The sequence below is a fragment of the Neolamprologus multifasciatus genome, chromosome 22 (genome assembly GCF_963576455.1).
Source record: "Neolamprologus multifasciatus chromosome 22, fNeoMul1.2, whole genome shotgun sequence".
NCBI classification, from domain to species: Eukaryota; Metazoa; Chordata; class Actinopteri; order Cichliformes; family Cichlidae; genus Neolamprologus; species Neolamprologus multifasciatus.
Window position 1 is genome coordinate 6,788,871 of NC_140459.1, and position 19,500 is coordinate 6,808,370.

General features: G+C 41.2%; 1 protein-coding gene and 1 long non-coding RNA gene across 2 annotated transcripts in view; both read left to right on the top strand.

Moving 5' to 3' along the window:
• Nucleotides 1-13,031, top strand: part of LOC146492780 (uncharacterized) — a 30,030-nt gene extending 16,999 nt beyond the window's left edge. The window contains exons 2-4 of the long non-coding RNA XR_014871917.1: nucleotides 5,260-7,073; nucleotides 7,235-12,775; nucleotides 12,857-13,031. This is a non-coding gene — a long non-coding RNA (uncharacterized LOC146492780). The remainder of the gene's footprint in view (nucleotides 1-5,259; nucleotides 7,074-7,234; nucleotides 12,776-12,856) is intronic.
• Nucleotides 13,032-15,944: 2,913 nt separating this feature from the next.
• The window catches only part of atp1a3a (ATPase Na+/K+ transporting subunit alpha 3a), a 30,410-nt gene continuing 26,854 nt past the window's right edge, over nucleotides 15,945-19,500 (top strand). The window contains exon 1 of the mRNA XM_085148447.1: nucleotides 15,945-16,369. Coding sequence (XP_085004573.1) covers nucleotides 16,364-16,369 — 6 coding nt within the window. The 5' untranslated portion in view covers nucleotides 15,945-16,363. The remainder of the gene's footprint in view (nucleotides 16,370-19,500) is intronic.

A 19,500-nucleotide genomic window follows, 5' to 3' on the forward strand; every position in this document is an offset into this window, starting at 1 on the left:
CCTGAAAACTGAAGGCTCTCCCTCCCATTCTACTTTTAAATACTCTAGGAACAACAAGTAGGCCTGCAGAGCGAGAGCGAAGTGCTCTAATAGGGTGATATGGTACTACAAGGTCATTAAGATAAGATGGGGCCTGATTATTTAAGACCTTGTATGTGAGGAGCAGGATTTTGAATTCAATTCTGGATTTAACAGGAAGCCAATGAAGGGAAGCCAAAACAGGAGAAATATGCTCTCTCTTTCTAGTCCCTGTCAGTACTCTTGCTGCAGCATTTTGGATTAACTGAAGGCTTTTCAGTGAGTTTTTTGGATATCCTGATAATAATGAATTGCAGTAGTCCAGCCTGGAAGTAATAAATGCATGAACTAGTTTTTCAGCGTCACTCTGAGACAGGATATTTCTAATTTTAGAGATGTTGCGCAAATGGAAGAACGCAGTCTTACATATTTGTTTAATATGTGCGTTGAAGGACATATCCTGGTCAAAAATGACTCCAAGGTTCCTCACAGTGTTACTGGAGGACAAGGTAATGCCATCCAGAGTAAGAATCTGGTTAGATACCAAATTTCTAAGCTTTTCAGCGCCGAGTACAATGACCTCAGTTTTATCTGAGTTGAGAAGCAGAAAGTTAGTGGCCATCCAAGTCTTTATGTCTTTAAGACATTCCTGCAGTTTAACTAATTGGTGTGTGTAGGGATGGGTACCGGTATCCGGTGCCGGTTCTGACATAAACGGTAGTAACCAGACCGAAAAGCAGCGCACATTTCGGTGCTTTATTTCGGTGCTTTTTTTCCTGAGCTGTGATACACTTTCTTCTTCCTTACATTTGTATTGGCGGTTGGCAAACAACTGAAAGGTGCATTACCGCCACCAACTGGTATGGAATGATACACTTTAGATTCTAGCCAATCATTTTAAGTTTCCGAGAATAGTAGGCGGGTCCAGGTACGTACGTTCTTTTAGAGCAGAGCTACAGATTAAAAATGTCCAAGGCGAAGCGGTCAAAAGTCTAGCTGTACTTCACAGCAAAAGATGCAAACTCAGCAGCCTGCAACAAGTGCTTTAAGGTGATACTGTCAAAGGAGGTAACACCTCAAATCTGATGAAACACCTGGCAACGCATAGTGGTTTTTTTTAAAGCCGAGAAATGCGCCGTATTTGATAGCTTGCTGCGAGACCTCACACCGAGCACATCTACTGCTTGTGGGTTGCCTGTTATCGGACCCGGAATTAGCAACATCCCCCAAAAACCCGAAGAGGAGAGTCCTGGCCCCTAGCCCTGCCAGTGTAGCAGAAATGATGACGGATGATGATGGCAGCAGCAGCCGTTCTTCTCTGCGTGAGTAGCTTAATGTTGTTCGTGTGTAATTTACGTTGAGTAGGCTAACCACGTTATTACATTAATGCATGTAAGGTGAACAGCAAACACCATCATAGCTACATGCAGCTGTCTTCTTGTTTGATGGCAGATACTCCCTTCACCCTGGCCAAAAAGGCTAAAATGACCAAAGAAAAAGTGGAAAACAGTTAAACATGAGAGGTTTTTGGACAAAGTTTGTGTTTTTTTCCATTGTTTAAGCACTGCTTCCAGCCAAGAATGATACCATATATGCCCCATAGCTGCAGAAAAGGCTAACATTGTTATCTTTTTACAAAAAACCAGCTGAACATGAGAGGTTTTTGGACCACTTTTGTGTTTTCCATTCTTTAAGCACCGGTTTGAGCACCGTTTAAGCACCGGCACCGTTTCAAAAGTACCGGTTTGGCACCGGTATCGGATAAAACCTAAACGATACCCATCCCTAGGTGTGTGTTATCTGGCTTCATGGACAGATAGAGCTGGGTGTCATCTGCATAGCAGTGAAAATGTATGCTATGTCTTCTAATGATGCTGCCTAGGGGAAGCACGTATAATGTAAACAGAATTGGTCCTAGCACTGAACCCTGTGGAACTCCATAATTAACCTCAGTGTGTGAAGAGGACTCTCCATTTACATGCACAAATTGGAGTCTATTAGATAGATATGATACAAACCACTGCAGTGCAATACCTGTAATACCTACAGCATGTTCTAATCGCTCTAATAGAATATTATGGTCAACAGTATCGAATGCTGCACTAAGGTCAAGAAGGACAAGCACAGAGATGAGTCCACTGTCAGAGGCCATAAGAAGATCATTTGTAACCTTCACTAAAGCTGTTTCTGTGCTGTGATGAGCTCTGAAACCTGACTGAAACTCTTCAAATAAACCATTCCTCTGCAGATGATCTGTTAGCTGTCTGACAACTACTCTTTCAAGGATTTTTGATATGAAAGGAAGGTTGGAGATTGGCCTATAATTAGCTAAGACTGCTGGGTCTAGATGGCTTTTTGAGTAAAGGTTTAACTGCAGCCACCTTGAAGGCCTGTGGTACATAGCCGATTATTAGAGATAGGTTGATCATATATAAGATCGAAGAATTAATCAATGGCAGAACTTCTTTGAGCAGTTTTGTAGGAATGGGGTCTAAAAGACACGTTGATGGTTTGGAGGAAGTAATTATTGACGTTAACTCAGAAAGATCGATTGGAAAAAAAGAGTCTAACTTAACATCAATGGAACTACAAGTAGCTGTAGATAATATTACATCTGTGGGATGATTATTGGTAATTTTTTCTCTAATGATAAAAATTTTATTTGTGAAGAAGTTCATGAAGTCATCACTAGTTAACGTTAAAGGGATGGTTGGCTCAAAAGAGCTCTGGCTTTTTGTCAGCCTGGCTACAGTGCTGAAGAGAAACCTGGGGTTGTTCTTATTTTCTTCAATCAGTGACGAATAGTAAGCTGTTCTGGCTTTGCGGAGGGCTTTCTTATAAAGCAACAAACTATTTCTCCAGGCTAAATGATGATCCTCTAAATTTGTGACACGCCATTTCCTCTCCAGATTACGAGTCGTCTGCTTGAGGGTACGTGTTTGAGAATTATACCACGGGGTCAGGTACTTCTGATTAGAGACCTTAGTTTTCACTGGAGCTACAGTATCCAGAGTCGTACGTAGTGAGGAGGTGAAATTATTAACAAGATAATCGACCTCTGTTGGGGTAGCGTTCAGATAGCTGCTCTGCTCTGTGTTGGTACAGGGCATTGACGATGATAACAGTGGCTGGATTATATTCTTAAACTTAGTTACAGCGCTTTCAGAAAGACATCTACTTTGATAAAGTCCACTCTCCACTGCTGCGTAATCAATTATTGTAAATGTAAATGTTATCAAGAAATGATCAGACAGGAGAGGGTTTTCAGGAAACACTGTTAAATGTTCAGTTTCTATGCCATATGTTAAAACAAGATCTAGAGTGTGATTAAAGTGGTGGGTGGGTTCTTTTACATTTTGAGAGAAACCAATTGAGTCTAACAACAGATTAAATGCCATGTTGAGGCTGTCATTTTTAGCATCTACATGGATGTTAAAATCACCCACAATAATTATTTTATCTGAGCTCAGAACTAAATCAGATATAAAGTCTGAGAAATCAGACAGAAACTCTGTGTAAGGCCCAGGTGGACGATAGATGATAACAAGTAAGACTGGTTTCTGAGTTTCACAGCTGGGGTGGATAATGTTAAGCATCAGGCTTTCAAATGAATTAAAAGTCTGTCTTGGTCTTTCATTAATTAATAGACTGGTGTGAAAAATTGCTGCCACACCGCCCCCTCGACCTGTGCTTCGAGATTTCTGGTAGTTAGAATGACTCGGGGGTGTTGATTCATTTAAGCTAACATAATCATCCTGCTGCAACCAGGTTTCTGTAAGGCAGAGTAAATCAATTTGTTGATCAATTATTAAGTCATGTACTAACAGAGACTTGGAAGAGAGAGACCTAATATTTAATAATCCACATTTCACTGTTTTACTCTTTGGTTCAGATGTGGATACTGTATTGTTCTTTCTTTGTAAATGTTTAAGTTGTTTGTTGCTGGTTTTTAGTTTGTTTTTTGTCTTTTTGGAAGCAGACACAGTCTCTATGGAGATGGGTTTTTGGGGGGGGTAGCAGGAGGAGAGAAGCTGCAGAGAGGCGTGTAAGACTGCAACTCTGCTTCCTGGTCCCAACTCTGGATAGTCATGTTTTGAGGGGTTTAATAAATTTGTCGATATTTCTAGAAATGAGAGCTGCTCCATCCAAAGTGGGATGGATGCCATCTCTCCTAACAAGACCAGGTTTCCTCCAGAAGGTTTGCCAATTATCTATGAAGCCCACATCGTTTCTGGGACACCACTCAGACAGCCAGCAATTTAAGGAGAACATGCGGCTAAACATGTCACTCCTGGTCTGATTGGGGAGGGGACCAGAGAAAACTACAGAGTCCGACATTGTTTTGGCAAAGTTACACACCGATTCAATATTGATTTTAGTGACCTCCGATTGGCGTAACCGGGTGTCATTACTGCCGACGTGAATTATGATTTTATTGAATTTACGTTTACCCTTAGCCAGCAGTTTTAAATTTCCTTCAATGTCGCCTGCTCTGGCCCCTGGAAGACAATTGACTATGGTTGCCGGTGTCTCTAGCTTCACATGTCTGAGAACAGAATCACCAATTACCAGAGTTTGACCCCCAGCGGGTGTGTCGCCGAGTGGGGAAAAACGGTTAGACACATGAACGGGTTGGTGGTGTACCTGGGGCTTCTGTTTAGGACTACGCTTCCTCCTCACCGTTACCCAGCCTTTCCCCAGCTGCTTGGGGTCTGCCGGGGAACAGCTAGCGGGGCCTACGCTATCTTCGGCTGCACCAGCTACAGGGGCCTGGCTAGCTAAGGGTGAGTGCAGGGTGCGAAGCCGAGTCTCCAGATCAGTAATCCTGGCCTCCAGAGCTGCAAATATGCTACATTTGTTACAGATATCATTACCGCTAAAGGAGGCCGAGGAGTAACTAAACATCTGACACAATGAGCAAGAAAGTGCAGAAGGGACAGGTGAAGTAGCCATGGTGCTAACGGGTCGGCTACGAGCTAAGCTAGCGAAACAGTACAGAGACAGTGAGTGAATACTTTGGCTATAAATTAGGTAGTGAGTACACAGAAAGTGTGCTTCGGGTGAAGCACGTGAAGATTATACTGTGAAAAAAAGAATGTATTTAGAAGTTGTTAATTAAACTGCTAAGCAAATAAGCTACTCAGAAACACCACTGTGTTTGAGCTGGAACAGGAAGCGATACTATACCACAGAGCGAGCGAACACCAAGTCAGGCTGTGCGGCTCAACATTGGTCAATAAGGTCATACTTATACAAATAGAGAGGAGGGACAGGAAACAAGGAAGAAAAGATAGAGGACAACCAGCACTTCCTTTATGCATTTGCCATCTGTCTTTAGAAGAAAAAGCATTCCTGTTGTAAATCCAGATCGTTGCAGTATCTTTCCCACTGTTTCTATAATAAGATCGGAAAACTGACTGGAGCAGAAAGTGCACTAAGCGTAGGTGGGGGAGAAGGATGCTTAGCCAGTGGTGCTCACACACGGATATACACGTCCACACATACAAAACCACAAACAAGAACTTCCATATGTTGATGAATTATTCATTTGGCAGTGCAGCAATTCCAAAAAGAAAAAAAAGGGAAATGTTTGAGGGAGTTTTAAGGAGAAATATGGGAGATTGCAAAAAAAAAATCAACCGACCAGGCGCCTAAAAAGATGACATTAGATGAAGTCCCAGCACATTCTTCTTGGCTAAGGTAAGACAAATAGAGACATCAGAAAATGGTCAAAATTACCTCTTGTTGTATAATCTCTTTCAGATCCATGATAAATATAAATGTGTACATTCTAAGCTTTAACACCTTTAAAAAGTTATCCAACTCTAGAAAGATTATTGTCCTCGAGAGCTCGTCTCCTTCATACAGTGTATGTGTCACTGGTATTGGAGAAGAAATGGGCTGGTGACTCTGCTGATAATGTGACCTCTGGAGAGATAAATGAAACTACCATATCACTCCAAAAGGGCCCATGATGGGAAATGATGGAGACAGAAAGGCCGATAGACGGTATTTATATCTCTAATTGTTCAAACAAAGTCAGTCAGCTGCTACTGTCGTTGTTCTGAAACAACAGGATGACAGGAGAAGGCAAAGAGAGGCAGAGGGAGGTTGCAAGTCGTGGGAAGACAGCGAAGAGCGAGATCAAACAGCTGGAGGCAGATTAGGTGCAACAGAGGGAAAGAAGAAAGGCTGAAAGGAATTGAAGTGGAGAGAAAGAGGCCAATTAATTAGAACGCACAGTCATAGTTGCTGTAAATGTCTCTGGGTTATGTGCTCATGAATTATCATACATATTGACTGTTCATTCTCAAACAACCTCCACAATCCTCTTCCACTGAGTTGTCTATTTAGATAGACTTACAGAATAGTTCCTTGAGGTAGATGTGTGATGAGCGCTGTCCAGAGTGCTGAACCTTGAGCTGGGCAGGATATCTGCCATCATATGCCACAATGACTGACATCAGTAACCTTTATGGCATTTAGATACAGTGTTTGGAAGATACTACATCTATTTTCTAATATATGTTTCTCTGCTTTTCTCTGGTTTTAGCTGAACGACTCACTCATGTCTGTTTCCAGGTATGCATATTGTTGTATAGCTGCTTATAAGAGTTTCTCACTACCTTCGGGTGTTTTCTATAATTTCAAAACATGCCCATCACGAGGACGAGATTTTGTCCACTTTAATTTCCCCTTTTTTTGACCTTAATTTTCTAACACTCACCATCCACTTCAGGCTTAAGGGGCCCAGAAGAGCCCCTTGTTCTAAGTTGTCAGGACATTACACAACACACAGTTGAGTGTGTATCTTTGTGTGTGTGGATTCTGCAATTACCTGTATCTCTTGGACTGTGCCATCATTACAGCTGAACCATGCTGCAAACACCTGTCATCTTAGTATGGCTGTGTGTCCACTCATTTGCCTCTCAGAAGCGTGTACTCGGGTGCATTTTTCTCTGTATGTTTCTGTTTATATCTGCAGGGTCTGTCTGTGCTTAGCGAGGCGGTGATAATGTTCATCAGAGCAAACATGGCGTCCTGCCCATTTCCAGGTACTGACTCACACACATGGATACATTTACACACACATACACTTGAGAGAAACATATCAATACTTTGGTATTGGTTTTTTTTTATTCTGTGCTGTATGCAAATAACATGTTTTTTTTCTTTTATTTATGAATTTAAATGGGAATTTTTTTATATGTAATAGGAATTGTAAGGTACTATGGATAAAGACACACCCACAATGCACAGTATGTATATTTATTATATGTATCTAATTATGTACTTTGATAATTAGAGTTTGTGAATATTGTTTATCCCTTTTATTTTGTTCTGTATTTTGTTTGAAATGCTCGATAAAGACGTTTGGTTTTCCTTTAATAACTATTTCAATAATAAGCTAAAATTGGTGAGAGGTGATCCAGCACCAGCTTTAGTAAGGCAATAAGCAGGACAGATACTGTGGCATTTACAGAGTCTCTGAGCTAAAGGTTAAAGCTGCTGACCTGAATCCTCAGAGAAGCTGGGAATGTCTTGGCAAAGGAAATGAGAGAGTAACAACCTCCACTGAATGAATGAAGAGCACAGAGTTCCCCTGAGCAAGGCACTTAACCCTGCAGCTGTTCACAGAGTGGCTTCAAGGACGTCTTTTCAGAAGCCCCCAGATGTGAAAGCTCTTAGGTGAATATAAAAATATAGTTTGTAAAAAGTAAATGCTGTTAGTATATAACAGATTCTATTAATAGCAGCTTTGATCAGTGAACCATTCTAGTCCAAACTGAAATTTTCCAGCTGTAAACGGATGAATTGGCTCGGCAATTAGTAGCCTATAAATAGTCATGATTCCCAGAGGATTGATCCTAGTGTATTTAATGATCCCTTGATTTTTCCATCTTGCCTCATCAGGTCACGATAAGTCACATTACATGTACAGCCCAAAGACACTACTCACATTTTCAAAGATCAGAATTTTCACTTTTTTCCTGATATGTGTATATACATATGAACTGGCATAAAACAGTTCTTAGATGGCTTTGGTAATCCCCTAGAAAATTTACACTATATAATACATTATATGCAGTGTTGGGAAGGTTACTTTTAAAATGTATTCCATTACAGAATACAGAATACATGCCCCAAAATGTATTCTGTAACGTATTCCGTTACGTTACTCAATGAGAGTAACGTATTCTGAATACTTTGGATTACTTAATATATTATCATGCTGTTTACAACTACGTGAATGTACTATTGCTGTGATTTATTACTGTTACTGAAAGTCCGCGGCTCCGAACCATAGTAAAGGGACCTCTGGCTAATACGTTGGGTTCTGTGTCGGGCTCGTAGCCGAAAACTAGCTTTACTTTGTTGTCTGGGTCAACTTTGCTAGCGACAGACAGAGAGAGGCGTTGAAAGGCTGCTCCAACAGAACTTATTGTTTTTGGAGGAAAACACGAACACGGTGTACAGTCGAGTCTTAATAGCTTACTTACAACTGGGCTCGTCAGGCTCTCTTCTTGGCTGCAGTGGTTATTATTATATTTACATGCTTCCAGCTCCCGTTTTTGCTGGATGACAGCTCGTACTTTTCCTTTTTCTCCCTCCCTCGCTCACAGACACATAACGTGTATGGCAGTCCATTCTCCCTGCAGCACGGACTACACTGCCTATGATGCTACATTCTTTAGAGCTATACCTGTAGCATTCTGCCTATTAGCTTAGCACAACAACAACAAAAAGGCCTCTCTCACCCAGGAAACACGCAGAGAGAGAGCGTCACCATGTAACCATGGCAACCGTAACACTACCACCTGGAACAACAGAACGTAGCTGACAAACAAAACCCAAACAGTCCTGACCCGCGACAATATGAAACAGGGAAGTACCGCCGTGTAATCCATTTATTTCAACAAAGTAACTTTAAATAAGTTTAAATACGTAACGGCGGTACATGTATTCCGTTACTCCCCAACACTGATTATATGTAATTATGCTATATTAACACAATTACTGGCCACAACTTATAATCTTAGAACTCAGAGTTCTAGTGCCACGGGTACCACAAGTGTAGAAAAAGAAGCACTTCTTATCATCGTTACAATGCTAAGCCTACAGTCAGTGTTTTAGGTCGCTTGTGCTTGAACCAGCTGGCTTTGATCAGAATTTGCTTTGGTGAACCATCCATCCACTCCAACCTCCTCCCTAAGTGAAACCAGTATATCTCTATAACAATAACATCTGTCTTTATGGTTTGTTTTCAACATAATTACTGGGGTCATTTTGCGATTTTTGTCAACTGAACATAAGCATTTACCATTTGGTAAACATCACATGTTAAGCCACACACCTGTTGTGACTGCAGACTGCTTAAAATTAAAACATCCCCATAGTTTGTAATAAGCTGCTTGTATAAACAACCTACCCGGAGAAGAGATTCATGATTTTACTATTGAGCTTTTTGCACCTCGTTTCTACCTGTTTTATGATATTTCTCAGTCTCTGGAAAATGATTCTGGTTCTTCTTGTATGTGGAAAAGCAGCTGTGACTAAACAGCATTCCCAACTCATCTAGTATGTTATCTACACAAAACGATACAAAATTAGAACTTTCTCATTTCTTTCACAAACACAGCAAATCGAAGATTCGGGTAAAGAATTGTACTAGGTCCTTCAGTTCAGTGTGTGTGTGTGTGTGTGTGTGTGTGTGTGTGTGTGTGTGTGTGTGTGTGTGTGTGTGTGTGCGTTTCGGTGACAGCAGTTGCCTCCTGCTGTCATCCGCTTTGTGAACTAGCTCCCATTTGTCTGCAGTAATAACAGTGACGAAGCTTTTTTCACCACAGGATCTACATTTTACACCTATTTGCTTAGTTTGTTCTTTTACAGATAATTAAAAAACAAAAACAAATTACAGGGTTGGGGTTTTTTTTTACCATACACTTGTTTTCCACTGCATCTGCTTTTATCTCTGTCCTTTCCTTCATCTCATCCAATTTCCCTGATTTTGTTTTGCATCAGCTAGGTGATTAGGAAGCCACTGTACCTGGCAGTTGTTGCTATGGTTACCAGGTCTCTGAAATGTTTTTCTTCTGTTCTTTTCGCTCTGCCTGGCATCTCAGCTTTTCTCTCAGACCTTAAAATACACTCTTTGTTGTCTAACCTTTATGAAACAATGCAGTGAGCATTTCAGATGCTCTTTTTCTCTGGTTATTTTCAGCTGCATGCTGCTTAAACTCTGCCGTGCACCTGGGAGTTGCACAGAATATCCAGACTGTAAGAAAGAAATAAAGACAGAAAGAAAGAAGAAGAAAGGGGGAGATGGGTAATGGTCAGTGAAAAGAATTGATCTTTTGTCTTGTGGAGAAGAAAAATTCATGACTTTGCAGTGGGTCATTTCAATAACAAAGCCTTGTGGTCAAAGAAACCATCCATTACTTCCAACTCTAATGGAAAAACTGGTGACACCAGGTTTTCCTCAAGCAGAAATAACCCTTTTGGAAATTTAAAGTATAAATGAAGAGATAAATCTGTTATGGAAATGTTCTAGATCAATAAAAAAGAAAGATGAGCACACGTTACTGCAGGAGTGCTCATCCCATTCTGAAGTTTATCCTTCCACCGGGAGCTTTCTTTATGCGTTGCTCCATATTTTTTCTCATTTTATGTATAGCACTTTATCAGTGCTAGCTGTTTTTTAAAGTGCTTTATAAATAAAGTTGGCCCCAGATAAGGGATCACACTGAACAGCCAGGCTGACTTGAGGCTTTTGGCAGAGGCAGAACAAAAGGCGCCAAACATAAGACAGTGAGGTCACTCTGCACCAAAATGATTCCTTTGAGCCTCATAGCAAAAAGTCCCCAAATAGAAGTGCCAACTCAAAAAACACCCTCCAACACCACTGATGTCTCCACACAGTTAAGTTGTTTTCTGAATGGGTTGGTCTGTCGTGCTTATAAAGAGTTCAGATTGTAAAAAAAAGTGAACAACTAGTTTAAAACAAGAGCCAAGTTGATGCTTTGTATTGCAATAATATGTTGTTCACTTCAGCTGATATAAAAACCTGTAATATGAAGTCAGAAAAGACCTGAAATCTGAGCCAAAATTCTGTTTGTCTGTTTGCCAAATTAATCTCCAAAATCTGGAACTGTTGTGTTCGTCCACAGCAGTAATTTCATTTGGAGAAACAAATTTGCAAGTGAAATAAGTGATTGATTGCCCTTTCTGACATGGGTATTAGCAGTTGCCTCAAGCAGAGGAGTTCAATACCCCGGAGTTTTCGCACCACTGTGGATTCTCCTAATTGATCTGTTCCCATCCTCATCTGTAGCTGGTAGCTGTGGATAGTTACTGAAAAAAGAAGACTGCAGATACAAGAAACGGAAATTGGCATCCTCTGATGAGGGCCTTTCCTCGCCCTTAAATATAGGTTGGAAGAGCTCAAGCACTTGGAAGGACCTCAAATTAAAGCAGCTGCTTATTTGTTTATTTGCAGCTGCATAGATTGGCACAGCTCAATCTATGAATATATTTGCATACTTCATCCCATATGCCAAACACAAATTATTAAGTACTATGGCTGCTGCATAGTCTAAGCCAGGGGTTTTCAGAGTTTAAGGGACCAAATGCCAATTTAAATTGCCAGCAGATGATTGATGCCTTCACAAGAAACATGTACACATCACACCCTGTTAGTCAGTGTTTGTAATGTGTCTTCTTATAGGACAATGGTTATTTTTCTGATGGTTTTTGCCTTTCTTATACATTATGAGGGACTTTTACAGTCCTGCTGTATTTTTTCTGTATTAGCAAAATTTAACTTGTTATTATGAGAAGAACTAAAAAGAAATGCTTCCTTGGTCTTGTTATGTAAAGCTAAAATATCATATGCTGTGAACTGTGGCTAAAATAAATGTACAGTTGTTATTTTTTTTACTTGTTGTTTAAAGGTTGTTACAGCGTGCATGCAGTGAGAACTTTATCTTTACCTGCAGGGTACAAACCAGGCCTCACTTGACCTATGATAGCGGAGCGTATTGATCACATCTGGCCGCAGTAATGCACAGAGCCTGCAGTCATAGATTTACATAGCAACGCATACATGCCCATGCAGTGATATTCACACACATACGCACGCAGATGCATAATCACGTTTATACATGTGTTATGCAGCATATGTTTTTCCTTTCATTCGATTGCTTACTGTGTGCGTTTGCATCGCCTCAGCCAGGATGTGCACATGCATGTTTGTGCATATAGCAGCTGCACAGTATTCATAGCCTCTTGCTCCAAGGTTCTAAAAACAGCGATATAATTTTCTAATCTGCCACAGCAGGTGGTGCATACAGAAATAAAGCATGTACTCCGCCCACCATTGATAACATGTTGTTTCCTTGTGGTGTCTGTTTTCATAATGTGCTGCTCACACTATGTACCATGATTCTCGTCTTCTCTTTGCTTTCTCAATTTTTCTTACTTTTCTTCCTTGCTTCTATGAATTGTCGTTTTGTTGTTGTTGTTCTTACAACAGTATCATGTTTTGTGCAGCGCACTGCTGCTCACATCTGCTTCATTATGATGCAGGCTAGATTCTGCGTTTGGAGAATACTCTGTATGTGTCTGGCCTTTCCCCTGACGATACCGATGATGCAGATGTTCACTTTGTCACAACAGCAGAACAGCTGCATGCTGAACAGCTGATGCCAGCCAGCAACGAAACAAAACAAAAATTTTAAAAAGGTTTTCTATGCCACAGGTGATTAAAATGATATCTTTATAACTAAATTGATGCAATATGATTATGATTGGTATGATACGATTTTGTTTGTTTTCCTAGTACAGTACAGACTGCATTAGTGGGCTCGTTTGGGTGTCGGGACGGAGGTGTGATGGGAGGGTTTGGTGAAAGGTGTGCATGTGTTTGTATTTTTGTTTATTTTCTGCTTTTAATGTGTACAAAACTTTGCATTGCATTAATTGTATAAAAGGAATAAGTGTAAAGTATTGATTGATTGACTTATAAATATAAGTGGTGTGAATGAATATTTGGCCCCCTTCTTGAAGGGGTCATATTTATCACGCTTACATTTTCCTTGTCAAGCTAATTTTAATATTACACAAAGATAACCTGAGTAAATGCAAAAGCAATTTTTTAAAAGATGATTGAATTTACGAAGGAAAAGAATTATCCAATCCACCCTAGAACCATGGAAACATAATAACTGATAACTGATAGCGCCACCCTTGGCAGCAAGAACTGCAATAAAGTATTTGCGATAACTCCATCACTGTGGAGGAATTTTGGTCCACTGTTGTTTGCAGAATTATTCTAATTCAGCCATCCAGGACTTTTTTTTTTTTTTGTTCTTTTTTAGACTTTGAGAGGTGGACTTGTTGGTGTGTTTTGCATTATTTTCCTACTGCATAACCTGAGTGATGCCCACCATGAACCAGTGGCCTGACAATCTTCTACAGGATTTTCTGGTAGAGAGCAGAATTTGTGGTTCCATCAATTAAGGTAAGTCGTCCTGAAGTAGCAAAGCAGCCCCACAACATCACACTATCACAGGGGTGGGCAACTCCAGGCCTCAAGGGCCGATGTCCCTCAGGTTTTAGACGTGTCCTTGATCCAATACAGCTGATTCAAATGGCTAAATTACCTCCTCAACATGTCTTGTAGTTCTCTAGAGGCCTGGTAATGAACTAATCATTTGATTCAGGTGTGTTGACCCAGGGTGAGATCTAAACCCCTGCAGGACACCGGCCCTCGAGGCCTGGAGTTGCCCATCCCTGCACTATCACCACCATGTTTAATTGCTGGTATGATTTTCTTTTTATGAAATGTTGTGTTTGATTTACTGCAGATGTAACGGGACACAAACCTTCCAAAAAGTTAAAATTTTGTCTCATCAGTCCACAGAACATTTTCCCAAAAGTCTTTGGGCCTTTGGGCTCACCAAGATGTTTTTGGTACATTTGACGTTTTCAAATACGTTTTCTGCTCTTTTTGGTCAGCTGTGTTTTTCTCCTCTGAACTCTCCCATGAGCAGTGTTGGGGAGTAACGGAATACATGTACCGCCGTTACGTATTTAAAATACAAAATATGAGTAACTGTATTCCGTTACAGTTACCGTTTAAAAAGGTGGTATTTAGAATACAGTTACTTTGTTGAAATAAATGGATTACACGGCGGTACTTTCCTGTTTCATATTGTGGCGGGTCAGGACTGTTTGGGTTTTGTTTGACAGCTAAGTTCTGTTGTTCCAGGCCGCAGCGTTACGGTTGCCACGGTTACAGAGTGACGCTCTCTCTCTGCGTGTTTCCTGGGTGAGAGAGGCCTTTTTGTTGTTGTTGTGCTAAGCTAATAGGCAGAATGCTACAGGTATAGCTCTAAAGAATGTAGCATCATAGGCAGTGTAGTCCGTGCTGCAGGGAGAATGGACTGCCATACACGTTATGTGTCTGTGAGCGAGGGAGGGAGAAAAAGGAAAAGTACGAGCTATCATCGAGCAAAAACTGGAGCTGGAAGCATGTAAATATAATAATAACCACTGCAGCCAAGAAGAGAGCCTGACGAGCCCAGTTGTAAGTAAGCTATTAAGACTCGACTGTACACCGTGTTCGTGTTTTCCTCCAAAAACAATAAGTTCCTTTGGAGCAGCCTTTCAACGCCTCTCTCTGTCTCTCGCTAGCAAAGTTGACCCAGACAACAAAGTAAAGCTATTTTTCGGCTACGAGCCCGACACAGAACCCACCGTATTAGCCAGAGGTCCCTTTACTACGGTTCGGAGCTGTTGTTTACAACAGTTGTAGTTGTAAACAGCATGATAATATATTAAGTAATCCAAAGTATTCAGAATACGTTACTGTCATTGAGTAACGTTACAGAATACATTTCGGGGCATGTATTCTGTAATGGAATACATTTTAAAAGTAACCTTCCCAACACTGCCCATGAGTGCCAATTTTGCCCATGAACAATGACTTTAACTGAGACAGGTGACGCCTGTAGTTCTTTAGATGTTGTTCTGAGTGTTTTTGTGACTCTTGGATTTTGATGTGATCTTGGAGTAATTTTAGTAGTCTGCCCATTCCTTAAAGGCTCACCACTCTTCCAAGTTTTATTCATTTTAGACGGATCCTACATTGAAGTGAAGTAGGCTATACTTCACTTTTCAGACAAGTTTTTACTTAATTGATTTCTCATTTCAGCTTACTGGCAGGGTTGAGTAGTTAAACTGAAGTCAGCTTTCCAAAACAATGTGGTTAGTCACAATTAGTTCATGATTTAACGTTTTTACATAGGACATTGTGACAGCTATTTTTCATTAAAAAAATGAAATCATTGTTTAAAAACTACATATTGTATTTACTCCACTTATCTTTGTCTAATATCAAAATGATACTGATGATCTTGATGATCTGAAAAATGTGATAAATATGCAAAAGGAAAAAGAAAATCAGGAAATATTGTTTCAGGGCACTGTAAATATAGCAGGAATTTTAAATAATACAGCAAAAATAAAGAAGATAAGTGTTTGTATTTTTACCATATTACTGCAAATTAAGACAAAATGTTATTCCAATATCAAATTAGGTCAAATTTACCTAACTTTTTTTTTTTATTCCAGACATTCCAGTAACAGTATTCAGAACAAACTGAAATGATTTCACATTTATTTGTTTGTTTGTCTTATATCACTCATCCAACTTGTCTGTTGTATTGTACATATATTATTTGTAAATATGTTTTCCTCTATTTTACTTAATTGTGCGGAATGTCTGGTGACAAGTACAGATACTTTTTCAATCACAGTCTGAACTCAGCCCCACTTTGCTTTGGACCTATCTGTTCATTCGCGGAGTGATAACTGGGGAACCCTGGGTGCCACGGCAGCCTGCTCACAGCCGCGGAGGGAGACGGCATCCGAAGAAGAAGCCTGCCGCCCGGCTCTTCTTTCCCCCGGCATCAGTTGAACCTCGCAGGGACACGGCTGGTGAAGTATCACCAGCGGCTGCGTTTAATTTAACATTTTACTCAACAGAACACATCTTTTTGATGTTCCTCTGAACGGGATGAAGATTTGATTAAGTGTTTTATGAGCCGTCGCTTTGTCAGGGTAACCTTAGTCCCGTTCCTCTTAAGAAATTATATTTTAGGGTATTATGATAGCTAGTTAATTGATTTTTTTGTCGTTTGAGCAATAGCTAACGTAATCAGCCGAAGGGGGCATTTTTCTTCTGTCGTCTGCCCTGTCTCCACGCCTTATAGAGCCAGTTTTTCTGGTTGAATCGAGCCTAAAAAAGCAACTCGTCTGAGGAGAGCCGACTGAAAGCGCCAAAATGGGGGTAAGAGACGAATTTCTTGCATCTTTCTTAGCTAGCATGCTATAAATTATATATATATGTCGGCTAAAGTGTGAGTTAGTAATGTTAAAGGTCTGTGGCCATCGACGTAAGGGTTAACTGTACATGGAGGCACATGCATGATGTTACAATGACATTGAACGTGCCGGGATATGTATGACTTGCCTAATCAAGTGGTTAGCGTTATTTTGGCAGTGCTGCGTTAATTTTTCAGTCTCCTAAATGGATGCGATCGCCCATTATGTGCCTGTCACTGACGCCATTTACCACACCAAATCAGCGCACTTGTAATTAACGGGTAATGGAGGTGATTCCTGTTGCCTGCACACCAGGTCTTCTTTTTCCTGCGGATCATGCGCCAGATTTGTGAGTCAGTCCGCCGCATCCAGACTCCAGCCGGTGCGGCGGAGCCGGTGCAGGGTGGAAACCCGCCACAGTAACGTTGGCTATTTAGTGTTTGAGTTCAGGTAGCATATGTGCAGCTCCCAACCATACGACAAGCCCCTTAGTGTTACTGCTTGACCTGCGAAATCTGATTCATTTTCCCCAGTGGGTGAAAAGTGCTGTCACGGCTTCATGTTTAATCATTCAGCAGACAAAAGGGGCGTTTAGCTCACTGACCCTGCACTGCAAACGCACTGAGATTAATCCCGATTTTTAAAGATGTCATAAGAGCTTTCTCCCAGAACGGTGCTGTAACGCTTTCAGTAATCTAACGATGACCCCAAGCAGGCCCAGTGTAGAAATAAGTATCCTCTCTCTCTGGTTTTAGCAAGAATTAGCGATGAAGTGACAGAAAAATGTGCTGCTTCATGCACCGGTTCCAAAAAACGGGATTACACGGACCGCACATCTGGCGTTGGACCTGCTGCAGACGATTGAGGAAATTCACAAATCCAAAATGCACAATTATTCAGACAGCGTAACGACACGGATAAGCCCGATCCGAAATGAAATCTTTTGTGAATAATACGCGTGTGAAACGCGGCATTACGCGTGGGATATGTGTAACCTTTTGCCGGTAAACCCGCAGTCCGGACTGCGGAATATCATCTCATCCCTCCAAGTCTGACTGCGGTAACTCTCAACTGTCGCAAATGTGCGTCTCCTCAGCTATTATTAAAAGAAAAAGAGCGATCACGATGTCCTGAATTCATTTGATTATTTGAAAGCCATAATGTTAAACGTCCAAATGCACAGAGAGGGTGGTGTCTGGGACTCTGAACCATAAAGGCTACGACCCCCCCCCCCCCCCCCCCCCCCCCTAAAATCTCCCCACCCGCCATTTGCTGCGTTTTCATTCAAACATTACATAATGCGACGATGCGTCGTGCTGCTGTCATTGAGGATACGGGCTCGGTGGATGTGGAGGCATCTTAGGTCTGGGTACCAAATGGGCACGGAGGCAAATGCGTCAAAATGGTTCCTCAGCAGTGGTCGACCCCCACCCCCAATTTTTCACATCCCACACACAAAAATATCAACTGCTTAGAAGTCAAAGGAAGATGGGCTTAAATCTACCTGTTTTACCCCCATTAGACTCATAAAACGTCAGTGATCTGTCAGTTCATAATACATCCTGTTCCAGCAACAACATGTCGATGTCACAGCTTCAGTCATATATTATTACTGTGATTATAACGGGTTAATTAATATAATGACTCAGTGTCCATATTCATTAATGTAGTATTACAGCCTCTATTTTTATTAATCTTCCGAAGTTACTTTCACTAAATACTGAGTTCCTCCTGCATACAAAAAATGATGCCCTAATCAAAGCCACCATATTGTAATAAAAGCAGCTTGTAAGTGCTTATAATTAAAGAATAAAACATTTTGCTTTGTCAAATGGCCCGAGATGACAGGAAAAAACACTGACTTCTGTTCAGTAAGGAAACACAGAGTCTGTGCTTAAGTAATGATTTGTATTTCTTTGCATAGTCATGTACCCAAGGCTCATTTTCTGCCAGGAAAACCCCTATTTTGCATCTTGGTGTTTTTTTTTTTTAAATATATACATAAATCTATTGAGTTGATAAAATCTGGTTAACATGTACGTCAGAAAACTGTAGCTGCTCTTCTTTAGTGCCTTTCCCTCCCTGTGCAATGTAGTCGCTTTCTCTTCTGTTCTACATCCCAGTTTGGATGGGATGAGAGTGGAGGCTGAGTTGTGGAAATACAAATGGTTGTAATGCTTTCCACTAGATCGCCAAAGGGGGAAACCATACACATCTTTGACCACTGCGTGAAAGAGAGGAGGAGGAAGAGGAGCTGAGGAGGAGGGTGTGTCAGTGCATGTGGGGGGAGTGGAAATTCCCATTTTCAAGCTGTGGGTTGCCTGAAGACTGGACAGATAGATAAAGCGGATTGGAGTGAAATGCACTGTGGTGGGGGTGGGGAACACCAGAGGGAGGCTCAGTTGACAAGGCAACTACAGGGTCATTTGATCCAGGCCAATTAATCGATAGAGATGGATGCTGCAGAAGGCAGCGATTGGATTGGTGGTGTGAAAGGATGGAGGTCAGCAGCCACAGGCTTCGCACGGAGGTCCTTGTAATGACCAAGATACTGTGACTGACACTAGCTGATGGAGGTAGAGAGAGAGGGTAAGAAAGAGACGGCTGTGTGGTGAGTCACCTTGAGAAGGGTGAACACTGAAAAAGATGGAGGAGGCAGAAATGTAAAAAGAGCTGGTGGGATGCTGCTCCTGTGCAGCAACGACACAGAGGAGGGAACAATGATGGAGCCCCAGCAGAAAAAACGGAGAAATAAATGCTGAGATTCAGAAAGAGAAGAAAAATGTACAAGGATGAAAGCGTCTGCTCATATCCCATAATGCACTTGGTGCGGAAGCTTCAGGAGAAGAGCCAATCACAGTGGAGAATGGTGTGGCTGTGTGAGTGTAAGCATGTGTGAGGCAGGCAGCTCTCATGACTAAACCCGCTCTCACTGACGATGTGTAATTCATACAGATGAAGCTCTCGACACTGTCAGACCTCTTTACTGTAGTGGCTGCATTGAAGCTAACTGAGTGAGTTCACATTCTCGTACACCAGTTAATGTTAGTGTACAGTCATTCGTGGATGAAACACTCATGTCAAAAAGTGTTGTCT